Below are 20,921 nucleotides of genomic sequence, written 5' to 3' on the forward strand. Positions count from 1 at the left end.
AACGTCAACTGTTCTTTTTCTCCAGAGAAGCTGTCTGACCACCTGAGTCACTCCAGCTGGATGTCTATCTTCGGTTTAAACCAGCATCTGCAGTTCCATCCTATACATACATACACGTATACACTCACATATACATATATACACCCACACACACATATATACATATCTACACATGTATATACACACCAAACAAACAAACAATAATACTTCAAAAATACAAAACCAATGCCCCCAAGTCTAGTTCAGAGCTCATTTGGAGGTTATAGTGTTAAGGACCTGTCCCACTCTCGCGAGTTATTCACAAATTCTCCCAAGTTTTCCCCTTGATTCAAACTTGCAGAATGTTTGTAACAAGTCCATAGGAGGTCGTAAGAGTTCGTAGATATATCGTAGCGGCTTGTTATGCCAGCGTAGGTGCCTGTGGCATCGGGTAAGTCGGGATGTTTTTTCCCGACCGGTGAAAAATGTCCACGAGTAAAAAAAATGGTCGGGATGAAAGAAATTGCAACTTTTTACTCATAAGGAGGGCATTGAAATAATCGTGGGAATTCACAGACATACTCGTAGTAGTCCGTAGAAGTTTGTGAACATAGTCGTGGAAAGTCGTAGGAGTTCGTAGATTACCACGATCTTGATTTTTTTTTTAGGTCCTTTAAACTCGGCAGAGGTTTTGAATTAAGTTGTGAAAGTGGGACAGGCCCTTAAATAGGCTGATGGTTGTAGAAGTTGGATATTAAAGTTTTCAGGCTCTTATATCTTCTTCCCGATGGCTAGAGTGAAATGAGTGTGTGGCCAGGGTGGTATTAGTCTCTGATGATGCTGGCAGTTTTTTTGAGGCAGCGACTTGTGTAAATGCCTTCAATAGTGGGCAGTGTTCACCACTTCTTCACTCCTGGGCATTTACTGTAAGTTGCCGGAAAAGGCCATGGTGCAACCAGATAATATGCTCGCTATTATCATGTTGGTTTTCTCCGGGCGCTCCAGTTTCCTTCCACAATATAAAGACGTGGGTTAATTGGCTTCTGTAAATTGTAAATTGTTCCTAGGACGTACGATAGTGCTAGTGTTGTGTGCAGTGTTACCACTGAAAAGGCAGATGGACAGCTAGAAGCTGCACCACGTGTGTCCCTGACAGTTTTTAACAACAGTGTGGGTAGTCTCTGGAGGTGTGTGAACAATGTGAAGTCACTTCTGAAGCTGTTCCTGCATGATTCTCTGACGTCAATGGAATGTTTAGTTTAGTTTAGAGATATAGCGCGGAAACAAGCCCTTCGGCCCACCGAGTCCATGCCAACCAGCGATCCCTGCACACTAACACCATCCTACACACACCAAGGACAATTTACAATTTTGCCAAGCGAATTAGTGTGCAAACCAGTACATCTTTGGAGTGATGTGTTGGGCTCCTGTGAGTATTTCAATTCAGTTGTGGTCTGGACCCTTGTGTTCCAATTTATGTTGATGCAGGTTAAAACTAACATTACATTGCAATTAAAGTCAGTAAGTACAACCTCCTGTTGAGCATATGTCTAGTGTGCTAGGGCCGATCATGACTGGAAGTGTGTATTCATAGATACATAGATACATAGAAAATAGGTGCAGGGGTAGTCCATTCGGCCCTTCGAGCCTGCACCGCCATTCAATATGATCATGGCTGATCATCCAACTCAGTATCCTGTACCTGCCTTCTCTCCATACCCCCTGATCCCTTTAGCCACAAGGGCCACATCTAACTCCCTCTTAAATATAGCCAATGAACTGACCTCAACTACCCTCTGTGGCAGAGAATTCCAGAGATTCACCACTCTCTGTGTGAAAAAAGTTTTTCTCATCTCGGTCCTAAATGATTTCCCCTTTATCCTTAAACTGTGACCCCTTGTTCTGGATTTCCCCAACATCGGGAACAATCTTCCTGCATCTAGCCTGTCCAACCCCTTAAGAATTTTGTAAGTTTCTATAAAAAAAAACATAGAAGGTTTATTAGACTATAACCGGGAAGTGAAGGTTACCTCTGAGCCTAGGTTGGGCAGGTTAAGCTTGTAACTGGCATTCTTTAGAAGAACGACACAAAACACGATTGAAACATAAGATCCTAAGAGATATTGACAGTGTTGACAAGGAGGACATGTTTCCTCATGTGGGCTTACCTAGATCAACACAATGTTGGGTTCATAAAATGAGCTGGCTATTTAAGATGGACAATGCCATTGTTTTCTCTCAGTGGTGTACAAGTCTATGGAATGGTCTGCCTCAGAGGACGGTGGAAGCCATACTTGATCTTCATCCATCATCGTCCTGCTAACCATAACATGGATGAATGAATCGGACAATTTCAGAATATTCATGATTTTGCTGTGAGATGGCAATGCAAATGTTACCTGTTGTTTCTTGTAATCTTGTGTGTTTTCGTTTCTCCTTCCAGCCGTGAAACCAATATGTTTACGCCGACTGCACACTGTCTACCAGATGGCTGAGCTCCCAGAAACCCATCAGTTATTGAGGGACACCTGCAGAGCCTTTGCAGAAAAGGAACTTGCTCCCGTTGCTGCGCAGCTCGACAGAGAACACAAATTTCCTGCGGAACAGGTAACGATCTCTGAAAACAAACCCATGGATGCGGACGGAAACTGAAGGATGGAATCCTTCCCACGCCACCACCATTGGTATCTGGGTCTCTATTGCTCTCCCTTCCCAGTCAACCCACATCCTCAATTCATGCCTGTATTTCTAAACATGAAAGTGGTCTGGAGAGAATGATGTCAGCAAAATATGTATTTTGCAACTTACTTGCAGTATCATAAATAGATGATGGTGAATAAACAATAGACAATAGGTGCAGGAGTAGGGCATTCGGCCCTTCGAGCCAGCACCGCCATTCAATGTGATCATGGCTGATCATCCCCAATCAGTACCCCTGTTCCTGCCTTATCCCCATATCCCTTGACTCTGCTATCTTTAAGAGCCCTATCTAGCACTCTCTTGAAAGTATCCAGAGAACCGGCCTCCACCACCCTCAGAGGCATAGAATTCCACAGACTCACAACTCTTTAAACCAGGATTTTTTATAAGATATAAATGGCCGATTAAAATGAACAGACACAGAATAAACAGAGTTTTTTCAATCAAAGGATTTGAAGTCATTCTCAGCAGACTCGAGATATGATTTCAGACGCATTACATTCCAGCAGGGTCAAATTACTCATTTATGAATAATGAGAGAGATTTTTACTTTTTCAAATTTCTAGCCAGGACAAAGATTTTTTCTTTAACCCATTGTTAACCCAGCACAGACCTTTGGCTTGATGTGAGGACTAAATGGACTGTTTAGTTTAATACCACACTGCATTGACTGATTTCTCAAGGGAGATTGGTTGATTGTTTTTGAAAGCTATTTAATTGCAGAGTTAAAATCTTTGGATTATTGTTTCATAGATGTCGTAAACTATTTACTGTCCATGATTGATTTAGCTGGGAGCAATTGATTTTCTCATTTATTAAATCACTGTCTAATCTTTCCTCAACCAGTTGGTACTGTCCACAGAGATACCGATCTTATTGTCTTCCTGTCTTTCCCAGTAATTAAGATTGAACAACACACCAACATCATCTGTAAGTCAGACTTCAATCATTCACAGATTATAGCGAGCCCATTGCTGGCACTGTTCTTTAACTTCCCTAACGAACTTAGTTTAGTTTAGTTTAGAGACACAGCCCAGAAACAGGCCCTTTGGCCCACCAAGTCCGCGCCGACCAGGGATCCCCGTTCACCAGCACTATCCTACGCACTAGGACGATTTACAATTTACAGAAGCCAATTAACCTACAAACCTGTACGTCTTTGGAGTGTGCGAAGAAATCGGAGCTCCCTGGAGAAAACCCACATGGTCATGGGGAGATCATACAAACTCCTTACAGAGAGCACCCGTAGTCAGGATCGAACTACCACTCTTTTTTCACACAGAGAGTGGTGAATCTCTGGAACTCTCTGCCACAGAGGGTAGTTGAGGCCAGTTCATTGGCTATATTTAAGAGGGAGTTAGATGTGGCCCTTGTGGGGATCAGGGGGTATGGAGAGAAGGCAGGTACGGGATACTGAGTTGGATGATCAGCCATGATCATATTGAATGGCGGTGCAGGCTCGAAGGGCCGAATGGCCTACTCCTGCACCTAATTTCTATGTTTCTATGAACCTGGGTCTCTGGCGTTGTAAGTCGGCAACTCTGCCTCTGCGTCACCATGCTGCCCTGAACCAACAGTTCATAACCTTAAAATTCTTCCACTAGGATCGGGAGGATATTAAAAGCAGCAAAATACTGTAAAAGCTGATGTTGAGATGAATAAAAATGACTCAAAGGTGCAAATCTGAAATATAAACAGGAAAAAAATGAACATTTAAGTTCCACTCGAACCTTGGATCAACACTATCTCGATTACAAATCTAATCATTTATCAGATGCTGCTTAACGTGGTACATTTTAACATTTTGTATTTCTCACAATCATGACGTAAAATTTTCTCCGTTCAGCTAAAGATTTATGTTGCATTGGTGAAAACCAAGTCTTCCAATCAAATGGAGGAAGAGATAGAGAGAGTGGGCCTGGTGGTTTAATCTGCAATAGATTTGAAAGAGACAAGTTAGAATCGCCCTTTTGATGCCACTTGTTACATTGCTGTGGTTGAATGGTACCCTGCTGAGTGATTTTCCGACATGGATAAAATTGATACATGGAGGCCTGTTAATCGTAATCCCGTTCCATTACTTGGGGACAGCCTGCAGTATTGGGCTTGTAGGAATGAGAGACTAAACTACAGATGGTGGTGTGCAGAAAAATGCTGGAGTAACTCAGTGGGTCTGACAGCATCTTTGGTCGGGTCAGGGCCCTTCTTCAGACTGTCCAGTCTGAAGGAGTATCGGGCTTCAGTTGGATAATACCAGGTCACAGAGGTGAATAAATAGTGGTGTAATATGCAAGATGCTGCATGTAACTTCTGACATAATAAAATAAAAATAAAATCCTGTACATAAAATCATGAGAGGAATAGATGGAATGAATGCGCTGAGTCATTATCCTAAGGTAGGGGAATCAAAAGCCAGTGGACATAGGTTTAAGGTGAGAGGGGAAAGATTTAATAGGAACCTAATGGGCAATTTGTTCACTCAGAGAGTGGTGAATTAATGGAAAGAGCGGCCAGAGGAGATATTTGCAATAACTTCTATAACAGCATTTAAAAGACACTTGGTAGGGAAAGTTTAGAGAGATATTGGACAAACGCAGGCAAATAAGGTGAGCTTAGACGGGGCATCTTGGTCAGCATGTGTGAGTTGGGCCAAAGGGCCTGTTTCCTTGCTGTATGACTCCATGACTTGAATTTTCAACATTGCACCTTTTGCACAGTTGTTTTTCTCCTCTTTCTTTAATATATCATTCCATCAGATGGACATCTTGTGGGTAATGGCATATCATTAGCTAGATCAGACTCAATGATCTGCCAGAGACATTCCTCACAGTGCTATTTAAGAGTTTTACACATCATAGCTATTTTTCAAAATTCAGTACATTTGTTCTTGGCTAAATTGAAACTTAATTTCTCTCTTAATTATTTTTCTCTCCTTCTCTGGAAGGATGGCTCCGTTAAATCATTCCCGGTGGTGCACACCACCACCTATTTCGTTCCTCAACTTTCCCAGAGTTTCCATGCTACTCCCTGTTTCCACTGGCCCGCTTCCGTGGTGTGTGACCAAGATCACTGGTTGAAGACACAACTGGCGATCTTAGTCACCCGCTGAGATGACGCAGAGACACGCAGCGGACACAACTGGTGACCAGCACAGATGGGGCGACTAGGCTTGTAGTCACTGGAATTTAGAGGGATGAGAGGGCATCTTATAGAAACATCTAAAATTCTTAAGGGATTGGACAGGTTAGATGCAGGAAAAATGTTCTCGATGATGGGGGGAGTCCAGAACCAGGGGTCACAGTTTAAGAATAAAGGGTAGGCCATTTAGGACTGAGATGAGGAAAAGCTTTTTCATCCAGAGAGTTGTGCATCTGTGGAATTCTCTGCCACAGAAGGCAGTGGAGGCCAATTCAATGGATGTTTTCAAGAGAGAGTTAGATTTAGCTCTTAGGGCTAACGGAATCAAGGGATATGGGGAGAAAGCAGGAACGGGGTACTGATTTTGGATGGTCAGCCATTGGATGGCGGTGCTGGCTCGAAGGGCCGAATGGCCTACTCCTGCACCTACTATATTTCTAGGTTATGCCTTAATGTGGGAGTGGTGGCGCCTAACGGCAGCGGCTCGACTACAGTCGTCTGTCTTCTTTTATTTTTGTCCTGTTAAATGTATGTCTTGAGTTAGTTTTTATTATTTTTTTATAGTTGTGTATATGTGGGGGGTGGTGGGGGGGCTGTGGGGGAAACCGTTTTAAATCTCTTCCCTGTGCGGGGACCTGACTATTCCCTGTCGGGTCTCGGATGTCGTTGGGCCTAACATCGTGGAGCCGGCGGTGACCTCCGGCCGAGGGCTACAGTTGCAGAGCCTGCGGAACTGAGATCGCGGAGCTGGCCAGCTCCGGAGCGGGAAGAGCTGTGGTGGCGTGCGGCTGCGACCCGACTTTGGAGTTCGGAGGCACCGGCCGCAGACCCGGTGAACAGGAACATCGGGAGCTCCAAGTCCCTGGTGGGAGACCGCTTTTCCGAGCTCCGCAACGGCGACTTCTCCCGCTGGAATCGCGGGTTTTAAAGGACATGGAGCCGGGGCCTAACATCGCCCGGCGTGGCTTAAACGGCCGCAGGACTTACCATCGCCCGCCGGGGGCTTTAACATCGGAGCCCCAGTTCACCTCAACACTGCAGTTGGACTGCTGGACCACGGGAGAAGGAACAAACGGTAGAGATAAAGACTTTGCCTTCCATCACAGTGAGGAGATGTTGGAGACTCACTGTGATGGATGTTTATGTAAACTGTGTTAAGTGTGGGTCTTGGATTGCTTTGTAATGTAAAAAACTGTAGAAATTATATTTCGTTCAAACCTAGGTTTGAATGACAATAAATGCATTCTAATATATTCTTATATTCTACTGAATATTAGGTCATAAATTTGAATTTTTACAAGCATTTTTAATACCCAGAGCAAAATGTGCCAGGAAGAAAAGTTCATTTACATAGTGCCTTTTCACGAGACCAAAACACTTGCGTGAATTAAATATGCATGGGGTGCACAGACGGGTCTTATGTAATTAAATGTGTGTGTCAAACACACAATGAATGTTCCTTTCCTTCATGACACAAATCTAGCAGTACATGGAGAAAGCTGATTGAGAGCAAGGAGCAGATAATAGGTCATGGGCATTGAACAGTTGGCCAGTTGCCAAAAATGACTTTGAAAATTGGTGCTTGACCTTTGTGTGTGGAGCAAGTAATAGTCTTGGCTTCTTCCTAAATCTCAATAGAGAACAATGAATTTATAAACAGATTGGGGAAAATGGCACATGTACCGTCTTGCTGAGACACTCCCTGTGGATTTATGACCCTGAGATGGAAACTGCAACAGGGAAATCCTATTTAATATAATCCCTGTCTTAATTGTGTACAAAAATAGAATCACCCAAAGAGGGATAGAAAGCTTAAGAAATCTCCACAAGAATTGAATTAAAAGATTTTTTCACAAGTGTGAACAATATGCTGTGTGGAAGAGGTTAAGAAAATGAAGCAACGATACCAGTATCCTACCAAGTGTAGTTTTGAAATTGGCTATTTATACAAGTGGGGGGATATTTGGTTAGATATTGCCTTTGCACCACTAATAATTAAAAAAAACAACTATTTCCAAGCTCTTTCTGTGTTGTAAGATTAAGAACAATAAGCAGAAGCTTGTGGAACTTGCATATAGTCTCTTTACACTAGATACTGGGTCTGGCTTTGCACTCTCTTAAAGGGACTGCCATGCTCAGATATCACAACAAGAAGCTTTAGAATGGACTCTTATATCCTCATTGAGGATCCATGTGCAAACGCCCAACGTTTCGTGTAATAGGGTGGGGAAGGAATTTCAACTGATTTTATGACTCCGCTCGGTTCGCAATAACCAAGCTGACCTCCCGGTGGCTCAGCACTTCAACTCCCCCTCCCACTCCGTCTCCGACCTCTCTGTCCTGGGTCTCCACCATGGCCACAGCGAGCAGCACCGGAAATTGGAGGAACAGCACCTCATATTCCGTTTGGGGAGTCTGCATCCTGGGGTCATGAACATCGAATTCTCCCAATTTTGTTAGTCCTTGCTGTCTCCTCCCCTTCCTCAGTCCCCCTGCTGTCTCCTCCCATCCCCCAGCCTTCGGGCTCCTCCTCCTTTTTCCTTTCTTGTCCCCACCCCCCCCCGCCCCCGATCAGTCTGAAGAAGGGTTTCGGCCCGAAACGTTGCCTATTTCCTTCAATTCAAAGATGCTGCTGCACCCGCTGAGTTTCTCCAGCTTTTTTGTGTACCTTCAACTGATTTTAGTTTAGTTTAGAGATAGAGCGTGGAAACAGGCCCTTTGGACAATGGAGTCTGTGCCGAACTATGATCCCCGCACATTTACACTACCCTACACACACTAGGGACAATTTACAATTATACCAAGCCGACTAACCTACAAATCTGTACATATTTGGTGTGTGGAAGGAAACCGGAGCACCCGGGAAAAACCCACCTGGTCACCTGTAGTCAGGATTGATCCCTGGTCCTAAGGCAGCAGCAACTGAATCACTGCCTCCCACGGGTGTTTGACTTTCGTATACCTGTGGCTTAGTTGCCATTCACAACTTACGGTGTAATTATTGCAGTAACAACTCCTGCAGGGCCTTGGGAGCCATGCCGTTACGGAAATTTACAATGATCATGAAACCAGCATGGAGGGTGATGATGAAACATGGTTGATATGAGTGCAATGTGTGTAAACCATGTCAATAACTTCCGTTGCATGACTTTATATGCTGTGGTAATGTTGGAATGTCCTCTCTAGAGAATTTATAAGTAGTCCCATTTGACAAAGCCAAATTATATCAGTTATTGCTGTGCCATTAGAAAGTACAATGCATAAACATTTAAAAAATCAATGCCCAAATCCCTTTGATGCTCCTCCTCAGGCAAATATTAAATAATCTTTTTAATGAAATAATAAACTCTTCATGGAATTGGGAATTCTATGTTTATCCCAGCTTATAAATACCTGACAGAGGTTCGCATGCTCCTCTTCTAACCTCATTTACTGCATTTGGTGCTCTCATTGTGGCCTCCTTTACAGAAACTTGGCCAATTTTGCGCTCGGTCCGCCATGCCTGCTGGAGCTCCTGGTTGCTAACTCCTTTTCCAATTCCCATGCCGACCTTTCTGTCCTGTCTCCTCCAAACTGGAGGGACAGAGCCTCATATTCTGCTTGCGCAGCTTAAAACCCAACAGCATGTACAATGAATCTTCCAATTTTAGGTAACCCCCTTCTTTTACCCTCCCCTATTTTCTGTGCCACCCTTCCACCCCTTTATGCACTAATTTCACCCACTATCCTGCCCTCTCCCCATGTCCCCTTCCACCTATACCCTTGCCTTCGGCTTTACATTTCACTCCTCTTCTCTCATATCTAACGCCCTTTAGTCCCCTTTTCATTTCTAACCTTTGTCCACTCATCTGCCTATCTAAACCCCCCTGTATCCACCTATCCCTCACCAGCCTTTGTCCCACCCCAACTTATTTCCCAGCTTTCTCCCCCCACTCCATCAGTCTGAAGAATGGTCCCCACCTGAAATGTTGCCTATCCATTTTCTCCACAGATGCACTTGGGCGGCATGGATGAGTTGGGCTGAAGGGCCTGTTGCCGTGCTATATGACCCTATGATCCAATAGTTTGAGGAGACTATCATGAATTCATTTATTCCATTTACCACATGACATTGCAACAACTGTCACATCATGCTTTAAAGTACATCTCACTCCCAGCAAACATAATTTAATCGTCTACACAATTTTCTGCGATGCTGCTTGGAAGGCAATAGGTAGTCTTATAATAATGATTGTTAAAATATTAATGGCAGAACATTCCCCGTGGACGTGAAAGGATGTACTGGAGCAAGTGATTCAATAGGTTGCATTTCAAAACGTAGAATTGATAAAGGATGTATCAAACACACTGCAACAATACTTATCCTTCAAAACAATTATTTGTGTGAAAAGTGCTTCTGGGATGACCTGAAGTTCGGAAAGGTGTCCTATAATGCTATTTGTTTTAACAGAAGTGGAAACCATTCCATTGTACCGTTGGACTACGTGATCCATGCTGCTGCTGACGTTTTTCATTGTACCTATACCTCCCGTATTTGTGTTTATCACAATAAAGTTGACTTGACTTGAACAAGTTGTCTCTGCTGTGAATGACCCATGAATTTTGAATGCGTTTTGGTTTTGCAATCCTAAGAACCTTTTCATACTGCTCTCCCCAGGTAAAGAAGATGGGAGAACTTGGGCTCTTGGCAATGGATGTGCCGGAGAAATATGGTGGAGCAGGATTGGATTATCTGGCATATGCCATTGCCATGGAAGAGATAAGCCGAGGCTGTGCTTCCACTGGCGTCATCATGAGTGTAAATAACGTGAGTCCGCCATGTCTATCAAGCAAAAATCATAATCAAAGCATTGTTTCAGCACAGGACTCTCTTAATGAACACTAGAGTCATTAATAATTTAGAGTCATATAGTCATGGAGTGACACAGTGTGGAAGCAGGCCCTTCGGCCCAACTTGCCGACACTGTCCAACATGTCCCAGCTACACCTGCCTGCGTTTGGACCTTATCCCTCCAAACCTGTCCTATCCATGTACCTATCTAACAGTTTCATAATTGTTGGGATAGTCCCTGCCTCAACTACCTCCTCTGGCAGCTTGTTCCACACACCCACCACCCTTTTGTTCAACTACATTTTGAATATTTCACAATTATTGATGTTTTTCTGATACTGTTTAGAAAGATTTTTATTTTAACTTCCCTGAGTGCTATCACTTGGTTATAAGTGAGGAGCAAAGACACAGAAACTAAGAAATGTTAGTGACAATAATGATGATTAAATGATTCAATATTGTTACATGGACCTAAGTAAAGTGAAATGCTTTGCTTCGCATACAACCCGGTAAAATCATACAGACGACCTCACCTCGGCAGTACACAAGTGACGCCGTGTTTTGATGCCGACAAAGTTACAGAAGTTAACAGGTCTAAACATTGTCGATGATTTCAGGTGAGAAGGTTAGAGCACCTGAGCAACTCAGTAAGGCAGAAGGTATGTTGTAATTGGTATGAGTACCATTGTTTGGAAGAGGTTGCAATAAGGGGGGGGAGAGGTGGCTGGAAAATTAAAAACATGTTAGGCTTGTAAGTTCTAAACACTTTGAGCTTTCTGCTGAACTTGCACACATGGGCACTAGATGAAGTTGCCGTGGCACTGAATGTGTACGTACTGGAGGCGAGTGACAGTGAAGCAAATATACCCGAGGTGGTGAGAAGGTCCAGAGAGAGACAAACTGTTGTAGAGATGGCATATATTTGAGTATTAGTTTAGAGATTCAGTGCGGAAACAGGCCCTTCGGCCCACCGAGTCCGCACTGACCAGCGATCCCCGCACACTAACACTATCCTACACACACACACTAGGGACATTTCGTTAACATTTCCACCAAGCCCCAATTAACCTAGAAACCTGTACAACTTTGGAGTTTGGGAGGAAACCGAAGATCTTGGAGAAAACCCAAGGGGAGAACGTACAAAGTCCGTGCGGACTAGCACCTGTAGTCAGGATCGAACCCGGGCCACTGGCGCTGTAAGGCAGCAGCTATACCGCTGCGCCACCGTGCCACAAAAATAATAAAGTAAAAATAATAGAGGTGTTGTGCATCAGTGAATCTTTGGAATTCTATACCACTAAGAGGAATGGACGCAGAGATAATGGTGTATTTGGAACTGATGGGGAGTGCAGAGTATGGGAAATAGCCAAAAATGCAGAGTTGAGGCCAAGGTCAAGTGATCCAATGCAGATTTAGTTTTGGTTTATTTTCTCAGAATTTCTTCCCAATCTCTCTTGTCAGGTCCTTGCTGGGTGGTGTTTCCCAGAAACTTGATGCCGCAAAGTATTTTTAAAACTTAAAACTGTTCGTCTTCTGCTCATTTCTACTGCCCATTAGATTCTTCATGTGCTCCTTTGGATAGTTTCCGAGCCATCTTCTGCCTCGTAACCTTACTATCCCTTATGCTGTTCCTCTTTATTTTGTTCCCAGCCATTTTGGCATTTATGTTCAGCTTGCTGTTATGTTATTTGCTGAAAATGCATTAAAATCCATGCTTTTCTCTTCTTCCAGTCATTGTATTTAGGCCCGCTTCTGAAATTTGGTTCTGAAGAGCAAAAGCGCAAGTGGGTAACCCCATTCGCAGATGGAACCAAAATTGGCTGCTTTGGCCTGAGCGAGCCAGGTAGGTCATAGTATATGCATGAGCACAGGTGCAATGAGTCAATACATGTATGTCCCGTCCCTGTCCGGAGGTATCCGAGGGGGCTCTGGGCTGGCGGGATGGCCCTGGACTTGCAGCCAGTGGCTCCAACTCAACTCTGCCAGGTTGGCCGGCAGTCCACCACCGCCACCCCCGTCCCCTCAGTCCGACACCAAGATCCTGCTGAAGATGGTCAGCCGCCGACCCTGCTCAAAGAAGGGCGACTCGGGGCCGCTACTGCTGGAGTCGTCCTGGTCTGCGGACGGGCTCCTGCAGGCCATGGGCAGGCCGGACGCCCGCTGGAGCTGCTGCTGCTGTTGGTGGTGCTGGCGGTAGCAGCAACCTTCTCCCCCTCCCTTGCCCAGCCCCAAGCCCAGAGTCCGGGCCAGCTCCAACTCCAGGTCGGGGCTGAAGGCTGTCTGCTGCGCGACCCAGTCGAGCGCTGGACCAGAGGAGGCTGAGCCCAGCCTGGCTCTCTAGTGCAGGTGAGGCCGGGGCCCTCGCACATCCTCGGGGTTGTGGATGAAGTGACAGCGGGTACCGTAGGGGCAGAAGCCGGTGGTGTGCAAGGTGCGGCACGACTCCGTCTTGTACTAGCCATGGCGGTTGAGGGAGCACAGCTTGGCCAGGCCGTAGGCGAACTGGCACGTGGCGCTGTAGCAGCCCATCGAGGAGCGGGTTCCTCTAGTAGGAGCGGGGTTGGGCTGGAGTTGGCACTTCTTCTCCACACTGGCTGTGGGCCTGGGGCCACTGGTGTTGTCGGTTGGCCCGGCGGGAGAGGTGGAGGTGAGCTGGGGATGGCGCTTCTCCATGCTGGCTGTGGGCCTGGGGGCTGGTGTCCCATCGGTCCGGACCAGGACGGTCCAGTGGCGGTTCGGCAGCGCTTGCGGCACTGGGGACCCAGGTTTGATCCTGGCTGCAGATGACGCGCAGGTCTGTGTGCATGCAGCTGCTGAGAATGTCTCTCCGCCAGCCCAGTCTCCCCCCCCATCTCCCCTAGCATCTGCCCCCTCTATCTGTCCCCTGACAAATACAAGCTTGAATAAAGACCAAAAATCGGACCCAAACTCACTGTATCTGCAGCGCTTTGTTCAATATTTATTTATAGCATTTGACCCTTTGACAAATCCCATGATTCCTTGCGTTTATCAAACTCGCTTATTTACCAAGGAAAATAAAATGATGCAAAGATGGGTGACGTTTCGGGTCAGGACCCTTACCCACTCTGACCCAAAAACAGCATCTATCCATGTTCTCCAGAGATACCGCCTGACCCACTGATTTACTGCAGCACTGAATGTTCTTTTGTGCATTAAACCAGCATTTGCACTTCCTTGATTCTACAAAATAGAACAATGTGCGGTATTAGGAAGTAGACTAAGGCATATTCTAATGCATTAGGGAATGAACTGAACAGTTGTGGTGTTGTGCATGTGGGTTTAGTTGTAAAGTATGTCAAATCACAGGATCGTTATAGCAAGAAAGAAACAATTCAGTCTATTAGATCTATTGTTCATTCCCTATGAAGCAATTCAGTATGTTCTGTTTACGCTTCCCAAGGTCCTGTAGATTATTTTATCTCAACAGGCCAATCGGTTTAGTTTTAGTTTTGGAGATACAGCATTGAAACAGGCCCTTCAGCCCACCAAGTGCACACCGACCATCTTTGCCCATTCACCCCATTCACTCATACACCAAGGGCAATTTACAGAAGCCAATGAACCTACAAACCTACATGCCTTCAGGATGTGGGAGGAAACCAGAGCACGCAAAGGAAACACACGGGGTCACATTGAGAACATGCAAACTCCACACACACAGATGAGGTCAGGATTGAACCTGGGTCTCTGGTGCTGTGAGGCAGCAGCTCTTCCAACTTTAAAAAAAAGGCTCATTGATTGTTTCCATCACTGTTACAGGTTGAACATTCCATACAAAATTCAATTCCTTTCTCTGTATATTGAAAACAAATTCAAGCATGCTCCTGTATATTTCTATGAACTTGAATTCCCTGGTTCATGAATCCGTGATTGGGAACAGCTCCGCTCCATTTATTCTACCTGAACCCATCCTGATCTTGTATGCCTTGAACAAATCTCAAATCAACCTTTGTTATGCTAAGGCGAACTATCCCTGTATCTTCAGTATAATCTTGCAGAGGGAGTCCTGCATCCCTGGAAAGATTCTTAAATATACAGCATGTTGGGAACAAATCCAACCAAGACCGCAAGAAATTGCAAAGAATTGTGGACGCAGCCCAGACCATCACACAAACCAACCTCCCTTCCATTGACTCCATTTATACTTCACGCTGCCTCGGCAAGGCCATCAGCGCAATCAAGGACGATTCGCATCCCAGGCACTCCCTCTTCTCCCCTCCGCCATCGGGCAAAAAGTATAGAAGTGTGAAAAAGCACACCTCCAGATTCAGGGACAGTTTCTTCTCAGTTATCAGACAACTGAACCATCCTACCACAACTAGAGAGCAGAGCTGAGCTATTATCTACCTCATTGGAGACCCTCAAACTCAACAAAAGAGAAAATCGATTTTGAGAGAAAAAATGCACAGTCCAGCTAAATGTCCTCTCATGAAGAGGCTATATAATAAGTTCACAGAGATCACGGAATTACTTCAACCAATTAATATGATAGACTTGGAACTGGTGCTTTTTAGCTTAGGGATGTTTTTACTTTGAAGAATTTTGTGCTCTAAGATACAACCTAACTTTTTTTTAAAAAGCAATCCGGTTGCTCAGTTTAAAGTATTCTTTCAATTGCCCAAAAGTAAATTTAGGTACAATGTGCAAATGAATATTTGCTAGAGGCTGACAGAGCCTTACAACACTGTGGCCCTGTGCTTTCAGGCAATGGAAGTGATGCGGGAGCAGCCTCGACCACTGCCAGGCTAGATGGCGACAACTGGATTGTCAATGGCACCAAGGCCTGGATCACAAATAGCTGGGATGCCTCTGCTGCGATTATCTTTGCCACCACAGACAAAGCACTCAAACACAAGGTAAGTGGAAGCGACATGTGGTAGCAGATTCCCCAGTGCAGGGGCTATTTGGAAGTGGCATTGGTCTAATGATGGTGCACACAGATTATTGCAGTTTAAAAATAAACATACTGCTGGGCTGGATTTATGACTGAACTTGTATATTCTTTTAAAGGTTAATGCTGGCAGTGTGCATAGCGCCAGGAAGTTGCACGAGGAAGTGACTTTTTTTTAATAATGCCATTTATTTTTAATTCTACACATACCAGCAAGAATTCCCCTGCGTTTCAGGGTGCTTTCTGTGAAAATGTTGTAGACCATTTCCTATATTTTTTTTACTGTCTTGAAATAGCCCTGTATTTTTTGTTGATAGTGCACTGTGAGGAACTTATCTTTGCAAACCAAATACTAAATACTGAGAAAGTAGAAAAATAACGTTGGTTTGTGGTTCTTTGTTCTTTATATAGAGAATTAAAATGCAATTGTAGCTAAGAGTAGGGCAAAAGCCATGGTAGGTGTGGATAATGTATAGTGAGAACTTTCCAATTACTTGTATTTTGATTTCAGTAACCGTTTGTATGGGCAGTTGCACATTTGGGTATGGATGGTTTCAAATATATTTTTCTATGAACGCATCACCAACAAGACCAGTATCCTCCGATATTCAGTTTAGAGATACAACGTGGAAATAGGCTCTTCGGCCCACCGAGTCTGTGCTGACCAACGATCACATCCTACACATTGGGGGCAATTTACAGAAGCCAATTATTAACCTACAAACCTACACGTCTTTAGAATGTGGGAGGAAACCAGAAAACCCAGACGGTCACGGGGAGAGTGAACAAACTCCGTACAGACAACACCCGTTGTCAGGATTGAACCCAGGTCTCTGGAGGTACAAGGGAGCAACTTTACCACTGCGCTGCCTTGTGTTCTTCAGTCACTTGCAGTCTTTGTTGAACCATTGTAGCCCATATTGCCTGGACGATCTGAGAGTGTCGCAGAGCTGGGAGTTTCCAATGTTTTGACTCCGGAATGATGAAAGAGTGATGATGATATTGGATGAACAAGATTGTATGCAACTTTAAAGTGATAGGAATAACATACAGCTGTTGCCCCTGCCCTGTAGGTAGACGTGTGTTGAATGGCACTGGTTAAAAAATAGAGAAACCTGTGTGTATGTAACCCATTGTTAGTACATCGAAGATCGACGCAAAATGCTGGAGTGACTCAGCAGGACAGGCAACATTTCTGGAGAGAAGGAATGGGTGACATTTCGTGTCAAGGCCCTTCTTCAGACTGACCCAAAAAGTCATCCATTCCTTCTCTCCAGAGATGCTGCCTGACCCGCTGAGTTACTCCAGCATTTTGTATCTTGATCTTCGGTGTAAACTAGCATCTGCAGTTCCTTCCTACACCATAGGAGACAGTACACATTGGAGATAGTATATGTGACTATACATGGGTATACTGTTTGTGCACAGTGTGAATAGTTATTCTATAGATGTACCAAAAGTATATGCATGTTGATATGCTTGATTGCTTAATGATGTGGAACAGTCAATTAAAATTACTGGTGTCATTTGAACATTTTCATGATATTTTTTAAACACAATTCTCAGATCAAATAGATAAAAAGTCCTTTAAAAGTCAAGATTTAAGTTGCCAGCAGTGAGTCTGAGCCTTTCATCAGTTGCTGACTAATCAAGGATCTGAAAAAGAACGACTGATCTCGGAGGTTGCATTGCTCTCTAAAAACCACCCCATCGGAAGTGTTGCTTGGTGCTCTTCCCCTGGGAAGTAACTTGACATCTTCCAAAGATTCTGCATCCCCAATCATTCTGCCGCATTACTCTTCTCATCCGAATGTCTACATTTTTGCTTCAAAAATATCCAATTTCCCTTCCATTTTCTGATATTTTTCAATACATATTTCCCTTGTGTGAATATAAAAGCCAAAGGAATAGAAACAATGGAAGTGAATCCACATGCAGGAAGCCAATGAAGATCTGGAAGTGATGCCTTGCATTTTTCTTTCTAAAAAGACAGACACAGAATTATAAGTTTGCTTCTTCAAGAAGTGATCATAGGAAATTTGTTGATCATGTGTGGCGCAGCGATAGAGTTGCTGCCTTACATGCCAGAGACCCGTGTTCGATCCTGACTACGGGTGCTGGCTGTACGGAGTTTGTACGTCCTTCCTGTGGCCTGCGTGGGGTTTTCTCCAGGTGTCCCAGTGTCTTCCCTTAGTTCAAAGACGTGCAGATTTGTCGGTTAATTGGTTTGGTATAATTGTAAAATGTCCCTCGTGTGTGTGTAGGATAGTGTAAGCATGCGGGACTAGCTGGTTGGCGTGGACTCGTTGGGCCGAAGCGCCTGTTTCTGGGCTGTATCTCTAATTCTCCACGCAATTTATTCAGAAGAGGTAAAGGAAACTAAAGTGGCAAGACTTGTCTTCTTCATCCCATACTTCACTAATAATTTTTTCCACATGTACTTTGTTAGTGCTGGTGCTGGCTCGAAGGGCCAAATGGCCTACTCCTGCACCTATTGTCTATTGATACTTTTTCTTGTGTTCTCTTTCTGCAGCTCTGATAGAAGCTTTGTAGTTCTATGCTGTGTTTTATATACTTTGCTAAAAAGATATATAACACAGTACAGAATGTATAAGAATATATATGAATGTATATATATATAGATGTTCTTACAGGATATGTTTATAAACCTTTTAATTTCATTTCCCACTTTGTATCGCATCTCCAGATGAATGAAGTTGCCTAGTAAGCCAAGTAGAGCACTTCTCCGCTAGGATTAGGTACATATCATGTATTCTACCAGATGTTCCTTTTAACGCTATCATCTCTACCTTTACCTGTTGACAGTTACACTGTGGTTATTTTCTGACTTGTTCCTTTAAAGTCTCCCTTTTTCAAATCTCGAAAGTTATTTATGACTATTTTTCTCACTCTCACCTTCGATAAATGTAATCATGATACATCATTGGTTGTCCTGATAGACTTGATGCTCCTTCACTGTTAAATTGTAGATTAGTCCAAGACTAACCCATTGCTGAATCCAATAGAGGTTATATAAATAAAACCAGCAGATGGCACTCTCTGACAGGTTTTTATTCTCAACGAGCCAAATTAAAAAAAAATAGGAAAAGGGTTAGATAGTAGCAACAATCTTTTATTTTACTGCTTCACACAGTATAATCTTTATTTTCTTTACTTCAGACTTGACGTTAGAGATACAGGCCCTTCGGCCCACCGAGTCCGCGCCGACCCGCGATCATTAGCACTACCCTGCACACTAGGGACAATTTACAATTTTACTGATGCCAATTAATCTACACACCTGTACGTCTTTGGAGAGTAGGAGGAAACCAGAGCACCTGGAGAAAACCTAAGCTGTCACAGGGGGACCTTACAAACCCCGTACAGATATCACCTATAGTCAGGATCGAACCCAGATCTCTGGGGCTGTAAGGCAGCAACTCTACCGTTGCGCCACTATGCCCTCCGATGGTCAGCCTTTTGTGTTGAGGTGGAGTGATTGATAATTGTTTTACAAAATCCTTTGCTCATTTTTATTGTGTGTCCAGACAGAGAGGCCCAGAAGATCAGCTTGAGAGACGTGATAAATAATAGCGTGTTGTTTAGTTTTATCACAATGGAAATGAAGATGTATCATTTGTTCAACAGATAAGATTGCCCTTAGATGTGCCCAATTAAAGTGTTATTCAAACTCCATAATCTTCAAAAATCAAAAACATTTCTGTAAAGTTTTCATTTAATATCACATGAGACATTCATCCTAAATTAACCTAAATACTTAAATGCAAACTGGTGTTACTGGCAAAACAAGAATTTAATCTAATCGGTATGAGAATCAAAAGTTATGGTGAAAGGGCATGGACGTGACCTATTGCAGCTTTATCTTCCTGGAGGATTCAATATTATTATAGGCCAAGTTAGAAGTAGATTAACAATTACTAAGACAAAGAACAAGATGCTTTTGAACTACTTCGTCGCCCTCAAAGAGATATAACTCTTGCAACAATAGGAAGATCAATGATGTGGATAAGTTAAAATCGGTGCATCGTACAACTGTTTGCAACCTTCTCCAAATATTGCGGTGCCCGTACACTGATTGGCAAATGCCTTGATAGGAGAACAGATAGGAGGTTCTGCGGCCGCAAACAGGACTCCAGAGAGGGTTGCAGGAAGGAACTGCAGATGCTGGTTTAAACTAAAGATAGACATAAAATGCTGGAGTAATTCAGCTGGAGAGAAGAAATGGGTGACGTTTCGGGTCGAGACCCTTCTTCAGTGTGGTGAGTTGCCTCCCTTGTCGAGGCCAGGGTCGAGGATGTCTCTGAGCGGCTGCAGGACATTCTAAAGGGTGAGCAGGCGGAAATTGATGTGCATAAATGACATGGGTCACTGTCTTGAGGGAGGGGGAAGGACAATGGACAACGGAGGACCCGGTATAGGTGACCGACGTGGGGGGGGGGGGGAACAAAAGGGGACCCGGTGTGTGTGGGGAGAGTGGGGGGGGGGGGGAGCAAAGAAGGAGCCAGCGCATGTTGTAACTTTGTCAGTGCCGTAGGTGGCCGCTATTTGCATACCTTGGGTATGCAAGCAAAGAATTACAGTGTGCCGTGTGACAGGTGACAATAAAGTATTCCTTTCCATAGGTTGGACAAGGGATGAGGTCCTGCGGAGAGAATATAGGGAGTTAGGCAAAAGGTTAAAAATCAGGACTCAGAGTGCAGTTACATTAGGGTTACTCCCAGTCCCACGTACTAGTGAGTGTACGAATAGGACAGATGATTGCATGACTGAGGAGTGCAAAATTTTGGATCTTTGAAATCTCACCTGGGGCAGGGGTGACCTATTCAAGAAGGACGGGCTGCAGATGAATTAGAGGGGGACTAATATCCTGGCAGACAAATTTGTTAGTGCTACTCGGGAGGGTTTGAATTAGATTGACAATTGTGTGGGATCCAAAGCAGTAGTGGGGCAGCTGAGAGGCTGGAAGTTGATCCAGAACCCTGTTGACAAGACAGATAGCAGCATGACAGGGAGCAAGGACTGTTGGATGCAATTGCATTTATTTCAAAGCTAGAGGCCTTGGGTGGTGCAGCGGTAGAGTTGCTGCCTTACAGTGCTTGCAGCGCCAGAGACCCGGGTTCGATCCCGACTACGGGTGTTGTCTGTACGGAGTTTGTACTTTCTCCCCGTGACCTGCGTGGGTTTTCTCCGAGATCTTCGGTTTCCTCCCACACTCTAAAGACGTACAGGTATGTAGGTAAATTGGCTTGGTAAATGTAAAGATTGTCCCTAGAGTGTGTAGGATGATGTAAATATGTGGGGATCGCTGGTCGGCGCAGACCCGGTGGGTCAGGCAGCATC

At 44.3% G+C, this 20,921-nt stretch overlaps 1 protein-coding gene across 1 annotated transcript in view; it reads left to right on the top strand.

The window, feature by feature from the left end:
- acads (acyl-CoA dehydrogenase short chain) overlaps positions 1–20,921 on the top strand; it is a 75,157-nt gene that overhangs the window by 1,135 nt on the left and 53,101 nt on the right. The window contains exons 2-5 of the mRNA XM_055655267.1: positions 2,423–2,586; positions 10,475–10,624; positions 12,380–12,491; positions 15,374–15,525. Of these exons, the coding sequence (XP_055511242.1) occupies positions 2,423–2,586; positions 10,475–10,624; positions 12,380–12,491; positions 15,374–15,525 (578 nt within the window). The remainder of the gene's footprint in view (positions 1–2,422; positions 2,587–10,474; positions 10,625–12,379; positions 12,492–15,373; positions 15,526–20,921) is intronic.

Source organism: Leucoraja erinacea, chromosome 25 (genome assembly GCF_028641065.1).
Source record: "Leucoraja erinacea ecotype New England chromosome 25, Leri_hhj_1, whole genome shotgun sequence".
Lineage (NCBI taxonomy): Eukaryota > Metazoa > Chordata > Chondrichthyes > Rajiformes > Rajidae > Leucoraja > Leucoraja erinaceus.